The sequence below is a fragment of the Pocillopora damicornis genome, chromosome 8, assembly GCF_964200805.1.
Source record: "Pocillopora damicornis chromosome 8, jaPocDami1.2, whole genome shotgun sequence".
Classification (NCBI taxonomy): Eukaryota; Metazoa; Cnidaria; class Anthozoa; order Scleractinia; family Pocilloporidae; genus Pocillopora; species Pocillopora damicornis.
This window is the reverse complement of record NC_142677.1, coordinates 22,027,605-22,036,776: the sequence shown is the minus strand read 5'-3', so window position 1 is coordinate 22,036,776 and position 9,172 is coordinate 22,027,605. Positions and strand designations below refer to the sequence as shown.

The 9,172-nt window shown below is 37.4% G+C and overlaps 1 protein-coding gene across 1 annotated transcript; it reads left to right on the top strand.

Moving 5' to 3' along the window:
* The first annotated feature begins 30 nt into the window (after positions 1-30).
* LOC113678880 (chromatin assembly factor 1 subunit B) lies at positions 31-8,583 on the top strand. Its single transcript, XM_089214826.1, has 14 exons — positions 31-282; positions 398-503; positions 1,090-1,116; positions 1,423-1,540; positions 1,886-1,989; positions 2,483-2,579; positions 3,150-3,246; positions 3,567-3,663; positions 3,878-3,947; positions 4,110-4,189; positions 4,926-4,962; positions 5,330-5,455; positions 6,178-6,335; positions 6,623-8,583. The coding sequence occupies exons 1-14, from the start codon at positions 163-165 to the stop codon at positions 7,765-7,767; spliced, it is 2,382 nt and encodes a 793-aa protein (XP_089070952.1). The 5' UTR covers positions 31-162; the 3' UTR covers positions 7,768-8,583.
* The last annotated feature ends 589 nt before the right edge of the window (positions 8,584-9,172 follow it).

Sequence of the window (9,172 nt, the reverse complement as noted above, 5' to 3'; positions counted from 1 at the left end):
GGCAATACCCAAATATGGATTTGAGATTTGTGGCGGGAAAGAGAAAGTCATATTTGCGCGCAGGAGACAAGTTGTGAATGTTGATCACTCGTTCTCTTCCAAAGTTTTGTTTGTTTCACATTTGAGCTTTTTCTGTTTCTTAGCCCAAGTATTCAACCCACGATGAAATTCGATACTCCAGAAATCGCCTGGCATGGAAAAGAACCAATTCTGAGTGTTGATTTTAGCAAAGTGGGATCAAAATGGCGACTTGCATCCGCGGGCGCAGATAACGATGTAAAGGTAAGCTCAGCGTGGATTTATGATTCAGGAAACTATTCCTGACCTTCATCCTGTTTCTTTCCCAGTTTTATCCTAAGTTAGCTATTTCATTCATTTCTTTTACTTTCAAATGCAGATCTGGTCTATCGTTTGCAGTGAAGGTCAAAAGACAGCTATCGACTTTTTAGCAAATTTGAGTCGCCACACAAAAGCTGTAAACGTAGTGAAGTTTTCTCCGAAAGGTAAGCTTAAATTTCGCGTAGCTACAACTTCGATCTGCTGTTTGGTCCCCTCGAAGCGTTCTGGGCACCGATTTACGAGCATCTCGTGTGAGCATCCCATGTTTTTTCTACTGCAGTTCACATATATGATTTTCATATATTTACAGTCATTTCTTCACCACTTGGAGGGTTTATTTGGAACCAACATAATAACCAGCTCCTAGTTGGCTTGTTAGCTCAGTTGATAAAGCGCTGCGCCGGTAACGCAGAGGTCATAGGTTTAAATCCCGGGCCTGATTTTTTTCAGGCCTTACTTTCACTACTACTTAAGTAGTGTTCATAATTGCGAGGATCGCTTCCATATTCGTTAGCATCTCATATCTTAATTCATGGGTCTTTGCACTTATAACTGACCTCTCTGTCTCAATTGGTAATTAAGGAGAGATCATATGTTAATCACCAATTTGTTTTCAAGCAATAGAGGACTTTTTCCACATTGACATTGCCGCATCGAAACACGATGGGAATCGAGAAAGTTATGTAAACCTGAAACACATAACTTGAATGTTGCCTATCATTAATTTTTTTAATATATTTCTACATGCAGATGAGATTCTTGCATCAGGAGGAGATGGTAAGTTTAATAAGAAGAAAACTGTTAAAAAAACAAGGGTTCTTTTGCCCATAAATACTGGTACCTTCCTCATGGAGGACTAAAATGTAATATCTTGAAGGAGAAAGTCTAAAGTGATGAATAATCATGTAGAAGAAGTCTTGGTCAGATATAGCAATGAATTTTCTCAAGCAGAATAATGGTAGTTTTAAATATGGATGATCATGGTTTCTTTTACACAAATAGCATCTTTAAGCTTTTCTCAAGGTATTAATGGTATCCTCCCTTCTTCTTTAAAATCTACTTAATTATTTTGTTTCTTGACAGACTCCATGATTATCCTGTGGAAGCTCAACAACTCAAGTGAGAGGAACACCTGTGACACATTAATGGATGCAGATGAAATACCAAACAAGGAATCTTGGACTTTTCACAAGGCACTGAGGTATGTGTATGAATTACCAGCTGGGTCATTTTTCTCCACATTTTTCATGAAGAGCTTCATGGTGATTTACAAAATATTTCATGTTATGGATATAAATGAATGTGGGGTTAGAGTCTACCTTGGCATAAAGTACTCAATGCTGTGGTAGCAGAGCTAAGTATGCATAAGTTAAAGAATTAAAGAGGACGCATCAATTCTTTGTGACTCTGAGTTTCGCACCTAAATGCTCGTCAGACAGAACTTTGAGGAGTGTTTAGGCATGAAACTCAGAGTCGCAGAGAATCGATGTTTCCTCTTTAATTCTTTAACTTATGTAATGTTATGGATATTTGTTTTGAAATGTAGGGGGCACATTGAGGACATTTACGATCTTCAATGGTCACCAGATGGAAACAATCTTATTTCAGGATCTGTTGACAATAGTGCTATCATTTGGGATGTAGTTAAAGGTATGTGTATGGCTTTGACAGTTCTAATGAGAAACTTCAATCACCTTAATTATGAACCAGTATCAGTACCAATGTAAGAAACACATTGTCTTAGAGGTCAGGTTCAGTTTTGAGACCTGGCTGGATCACTGTGTTGTATTCTTGGGTAAAACATGTTTCTTTCAGTGCCCTTCTCCATCCAGAAGCGTAGATGGGTACTGTTGAATTGTCAGGGAGTCTAATAAGATGCTGGGGATTAACCTTGCGATGAACAAGCAACTCATCTAGGGAGAAATAGTAATTCTCCTAGTCACCTCATGCTATGCAAAGCATAATATTAAATGAAAGCAAAATATCCTTGTCCACTCCTCATTCTACCCCTATGAAAATTCCAGGTTTGATCTGTGCTTTGTCATTCCCCTTTTAATTTCAAACCACTGTCCCTGAGGTGAGTGTGGTTGTTTTCCAAGAACCAAAAAATTCTCAACTTTATCATGTTAAACATGATCTGCAGGTCAGAAACTTGTAATCTTGAAGGACCATAAACATTATGTTCAAGGAGTTTGCTGGGATCCCCTTGGCCAATATGTTGTGACAAATTCAAGTGACAGGTAAGACCCTTTTACCCCCCGACACCCAAACATCAGTATGCATATTCTCCATACTGTTCTTGAAACATTTCATAGGGAGCTGAAAAGGAGAATTTGTTCAACAATCAAGAGCTTCTTGTGTTGGTGATCATTTCCCATATTCTTGTGACCTTACCATGTGATGCCGGAGGAATATTATAAGGAGAATTAGATGCTAGGCACTCTTAGGGGTCAAAGGGTTAACTTATATTAAAAATTATTTAGGATACATACACTTGCAGTACTCTTATTTACTCTATTTGCTTCTTATGTCATAGTTACTTGTTACATTTTCTCAAGTTTGGAAGGCAAATATCAAAACCAATTTATAATGTTATCAAGTAGCAGCTGTCATGTTAACATGCCTTGTCCATTTGCTACTGAGGTTTTAGTTTGGTTCAGAAACTGCATTGCGTAAAGTAGCCATGACAAAATTTTTTTCAGTCATTCTTGAAACAAAAAAAAACTTGGCAAACCAGAACTTAATACTCAAAGCAACAAGCTGCGCTTCATATAACTTATTTCTATCTTTACTTTTATTCCTTCTTGTAGAAGTTGCAGGCTTTACAATCCCAACTCTCACCGCTGTTGTTATAACATAACAAAACTCTTGGTAAATGGATCTCTAAAGCCAACAGAAAATGGAGAGGTAGTACCATTCTCTCTTTTGATTAAACCGTTACAACCCAACATCAGTATGCATATTCTCTTTGCTGTTCTTTATACTCTTCCCAAGGTGCTTATAAGGAGAGTTTGTTTAACAATCAACAACTTGTTCAGTTGGTGATCATTTCCTTTATTCTTGTCACCTTAATGAGTGATTCAGGGGCGATATTCTAGGGAGAAATTGAATGCAAGGCATTCTTAGGAGTTAAAGGATTAAGCATTTTTATCTCACTACCCAATATATAGAATAATGATATTTAATAACATCAAACATAAACATTTTCTGTTCCTGTTTTTCCTTAGGCATTTAAGCATGGGAAAATGTTTCATGATGAAACCATGCCCTCTTTCTTTCGCCGGCCAAGTTTTTCACCAGAGGGATCATTGCTTCTAGTCCCTGGTAAGCATTTCCATTAAAACATGGTTACTGTTATGTCTTTTCACCTGTTGGTTCTTGGTCCAGATAATGTTTCTCTCAATTAGGTTTACTTTTTTTTCACTGAGACATGAGCTAATCTCCAATTATAAAAGTGAGGTTCCTGAATACTATGTCATTTGCATTTTCCCCTTTTACAAAATTTGTTTAATTTCCTCAATTTCCATTTAATTTTCAGCTGGCCGGCTTGAAGTTGGTGATCAGATTGTCAACACAACATATGTTTTTACCAGAGGATCTCCAAACAAGTAAGTACCTTTGCCATCCGTGTAACAAACAAAGGACACCTTACATATGTTAACACAGTTTTCCTCTTTCATTTGGAGAAGTCATTTATTGGGGAAATCTTGACTGCTTTGGAAAAATTTTCCTGTATTTACATGTAGGAATTCTTATTAATTTTATTTCAGACCAGTACTTTATCTTCCAAGTCCTCAAAAGGCCACAGTGGCAGTGCGATGTTGCCCCATCCTGTTTGAATTAAGACAAGGTACAGTTTAGAAAAACATTTGTTTTCTTTTCTTGCATGTCAAGAATAAGTTTGTGTATTTTAAACTGTGTTTTAAGACTTAATTTAAATTAATTTGAAACTTAACAGCTCACTTAAGCTTACATAAAAATGATGATGATGATTATCATTATAATCTCATATTTATTTAAGCAATAGACCACACTTTCTATCAGTTTACTATAAAAAAAAATATCTTGGGATGTGGGGAAAACACTAAAAAAGTTTGTAAATCACAAGCCATAGGCAAACAATTTATTACCTTCAATTATCTATGGGTTTACTGGTGCATTAACCCTTTTAAGTCCCACTAGTGACCGAAACAGAATTTCTCCTTACACTATCAGTATGATATCAAACAGACAATTAGTGAGAATAAAGAAAAATATCAATAAGTGGATTATTGGTTGATCCAATTCCAAATCCAATTTGATCCACAGGGGCACTTGTAGTATCTTAGTTATTTAATAACAGCAGTAGACTGCTTCTCAACAGTAGACATTGTTTCCTGACAGTTGACACACGAACAAACTAAACATGTGCAAGAAATTACAAATCTCTTTTACTTAAATGTGTTTCAAATAATGTGGTTTAACCAAACTTAGATCCAAGGATAATTTTTGGCAAATTGCACTCAGCAATTCATTTTGTATATTTTAGTTGGAAACCAAACCCCAGCTATGACTGTTAGTACTGATAGGTAATATTTGTCTCCTAGTGAAAGGTGATGGCAAATCTGCAAAGAGTATCTTCAAGTAGGTTTCCTGTTTTTTTACGCTGTGCTTTGATTAATTTTATGTTAAAATCCTCTCCTTGCAAAGTGGCGGACACTTAACCTGAGAATTTAGATAGAATAATTATTAATAGTAATTATTAATAATAATATTATTAATAATAATATTAATAATAATAATAATAATATTAATAATATTAATAATAATTAGATAGAATAAGAAAGATGGTAATTTTTAAGCTTGTTAAAGAAATAGAGAAAGATGTTTTACATCTTGTCACAAGTGTGGGAACTAAGTCTCTTTTTTTGGCACAGTGGTAGAGCATAGGAGTGCAGAATTTGAAGGTCTAAGACATCTTTTTCTAATATATCATTTGTTTGCATTACAGGTTGCCTTACCGGATGGTCTTCTCTGTAGCAACAATCGACTCTATTCTGTTGTATGACACTCAACAAGCAGTACCTTTTGGTTACATAAGCAATATTCATTATGCTGCTCTCACTGATCTTACTTGGTATGTACAAGGTTGATATACTTTTGGTAACAGTGACCAAGTTTCATTCACAAGGCTGCTGATGCCATTCACAGTTTCTGTAGCAGTTAATGGCTAAGGGGTGTTGATGCTAACCCTACATGGGGTGCTAGTCCATAACAGTTTTATCTTCAGCATTTCAGAAGGTTTTGATGGCTTGCTTTCCATCCATACTATAAAGGAGGGGGGCACAATGAGGGTGACTTGTTCATTCTTTAACTCCCAGAAGTGATGAACGTGAAACTTCTCCCTATAATATCCATTCATTATGTAGCAAACAGGTAATGAGAATATTCAAACTTATCAGGTAGAAGCTACTATCTTGATTTAGCACAAAGTTCTCACAACTAATTTACAAGGAAATATGTAACAGCTAGAGGGGAGGATTAACAATAAGATCTTGGGAGTTTAAGGGTTAAAGAAAACCATGCTTTGACTCAAAGCAAAACTTCAGCTTTGATCTCTGCATTTGATGTCCATGCCCTCATGAGGAAGCATTTAACCCTTTAAACCTTAAGATTAGTATGTATATTCTCTATACTGTTCTCTATACATTTTCTGAGATGCTGGCAAGGAGAATTCTTTTAACAGTCAAGAGCCCTAAGATTTACAAGTATACCACTTGTATATTGCCTTTATTTATCTTATAATGGTATTATTACATAGCAACTTCTTATTTTCATGATAATACATCCTTCTTTCAGGTCCATTGATGGAAGTATGCTTGTGGCTTCCTCTTCTGATGGCTACTGTACCATTGTCCACTTTAAAGAAGGAGAGCTTGGTGTGCCTTACACTCTGTCAGTCAAACAAGTCTTGGAGAGAAGCAACTCCCCATTACTGCAAACTTCTGATACTTCAGGTAACCTTAGACATTAAAACTTGAAGAGAGACCAGCATCTAATTTCTTTATGTGCACCATATACATTGAGCTTGGCTATAGCAAATTAAAATGCATTAGTAAGTGCTACTGGTACAGAAATTATTCTGCTAAACTAACTTCTGCTTTAGTGAACATCATTTAATACAGCATTATTTTTCACATCTAAAATGGCTTAACATGAGACTTAAATAGTAATAAAATAGAGGTCGTGAATCTGGCCAAAACTAGTGTGTATAGAAATGTTACAATTGTAATTGCTATTCCAGGTAAAGTGAGCAAGAACATGCGAGCATCCTCACCCTCAGAGAAGGATAAGAATGAGGAAAAGTGTGACAAAACACCCTTGTCTACCAAGAAGGAGCAATTAGGCAAGATAAAAAAGTTTACAATACCTATGAAAATTACACCAACCAAACCTGCCAGAAAGGTGGATCCAAAGAGAATCACTCTGTCACCAGCCCCTTCAAAGCCAAGGGCTGCAAATCAAGTTTCTGAAGAGTTGAGTTCAGCAGCGTCCACCAGTGTGGTTCAATTTTCCCCACCTGCTACAAACACTGCAGGACTTCAGCAGTCTTCTGCTGGTCCCAAAAGGGTGACATTGATGCCAGCAAAAGGGCAATTAAATGGAAATAATTCAGGTGCTCAGATGACACCAAGGCGTGTTGCGCTATTGCCAGCAGCAAGTAACCAACCCAACAAGAGCTCTGCTGAGATCAAACAAACAGCTCAGGTAATACCGAGACGTGTTACTCTGACACCTATGGAAAGTACATCCAAGCCTGAAGACACACAAGTGACAGAAACAAAGGAAGCAAAGCAAGTTCCAGAACGAGTACCAAAATGCAGTACACTGGGGTCCAGCTCTGTTAAGGGGAACATGCCCCCAGGTGATGTAAGAACCAGGGAAACCAGTCTAGCACAGTCATCCTCTCCATCTCAAACTACATCTGCACTTAGAAGAGTACCCCTTGTGACGTTGGCAACTGATCTTGAGAAAGCCTGCACAAAGGGATCATCACAAGCATCCCAACTACCTGGAACATCTTCTACATCAGACTGTAAAACTGTGGTTAATGGAAATGTCACAAACAAATCTACAGAGCCCACTTTGAAACAGTCAGTGCTAGAAAGAGGTGAAAAAACTAGTAAAACTGACAACTCTGCGCTTAGGAGAATAGCACTGACACCTGTTCCAATCACAACCCAGACACCATCCATAACTTCTCTTACAGATAAGGAAAACAGCACAATCAACCAACCTCCACAACCTAGAAGGGTAATGTTTACTACTCTTACACCTCATGGAGGTGAGAACACTCAAGTTGAACAGCCACAGGGCAGTGTTACTAAATGCCAGACCACAAGAAAACCTATTCCCTTAGAGCCAAGAATCATTATACTGGATGACTAACATGTAGCTAAAAATAAGTTAACCCTTGATGCACTGATCAATTGGAAGCTTTAACATCCCTCCACTTCCTTGGGCATTTGAACTTTTGAGGATTGGTTTGTTCAAATTCTCACTCTACAGGGCCAAAATTATGTCCAAATGCCCTGCTCAATGATTTTGTGAATTTGGAAAAATCAGCAACTATGACTTTCTGTTCATTCATCAAGCTTTAAAAACTAGACCTTGTAGACCTTTCTTCCTGAGCCATTCAATTGCAAAAGTGAACTCTTTACCCTAACACCCCTCCATATTTAGAGATATAACACTGCAGCCAGGCAAGGTTTAAATTCCTCAAAACCCCCCCCCCTCCCTCCTCCCCCAGAATTTCTTAGAAAACTATCAATTAGGGATTAGTTGATTCAGTACCTACTTCTCTGAACTAACGTTATAAGAATTGTTTAGCAGACAGTAAGGAGAATTACTAATAAGATCTTGAGTGTGAAGGGGTTAACAGCATTTGCCATTTCAAAGCACACTCCATCCCTTTGCAAGCATTTTTGTCATGATAGGGTTTGGCTGCAGAAAAATACATTTTTAACGCTGGGCTTGTGTTTAACGTGCAAGAAACCCTCTGATGCTAGGTCTATCTTTAAAAAACCTTTTTGGATATCACCCATTCAGTGAAGGAAAAGCAGAAGAGAGAAAGCTATAATCATGAAAATTATCAATCATCTTCAAATTTTGTTTACATAATAGGCGTACATTGATTGGTCAGTGAGGAGAGTGAAAAATGTAAATGTTTAAATTTTTCATTGAATAAAATATTGCTACAAGAAACAGGATTTCAGTACCGAATTTACTTTGTTTAGTCAACCCTATCTATCAATAGTCTCGTTATACAGCAAATGTAGGAAAACGGTACGTTCGATGCCAAATGGGTTGAACGAGTAAGGGGTGTGAGCGGGAGGAGGGGGGGGGGGGGAAGGCGGGGCAGCAAAATTAAATACTTTTGATAATTTAGTCCTTATAACCAGCAAAACGTAATGGGCGATAGAACGTTAGTGCACAATTCAAAAATCCTTGCAGTTTGATATGCTTCCGAAGCGGAGAATTTATTCAACCTTCAATATGCCTCTGAAACCTACACCAGTTGGCGTAATTTTGTTTATTTCCCTCTTCGAAGAAAGTTATCCCCAATTTCCATCACACCCTAGAGCGAGAATTCACAGTCCCTGTAAGTTAAAGACCGAGCTTTTCCCCGACCGGAAAAAAACAAGGTTCCATAACTTACAGTACGAATCGAGAAAACGATGTCAGTAAGACTATTTTAACTCTGGGTTCAAATTCAGGGGAAGATTTCAATCAACAAACATTTGAATTTAGCGGGCGGTACAATAAAGTACGGCCCGCTAAATTGACCAATCAT

Excerpts from the sequence above, each read along its gene's own strand:
- LOC113678880 (XM_089214826.1), top strand. The coding sequence starts at position 163 with ATGAAATTCGATACTCCAGAAATCGCCTGGCATGGAAAAGAACCAATT. Across the intron at positions 4,190-4,925 it reads CCTGTTTGAATTAAGACAAG|TGAAAGGTGATGGCAAATCT; the intron begins GTACAGTTTAGA and ends TTTGTCTCCTAG. Across the intron at positions 5,456-6,177 it reads GCTCTCACTGATCTTACTTG|GTCCATTGATGGAAGTATGC; the intron begins GTATGTACAAGG and ends TCCTTCTTTCAG.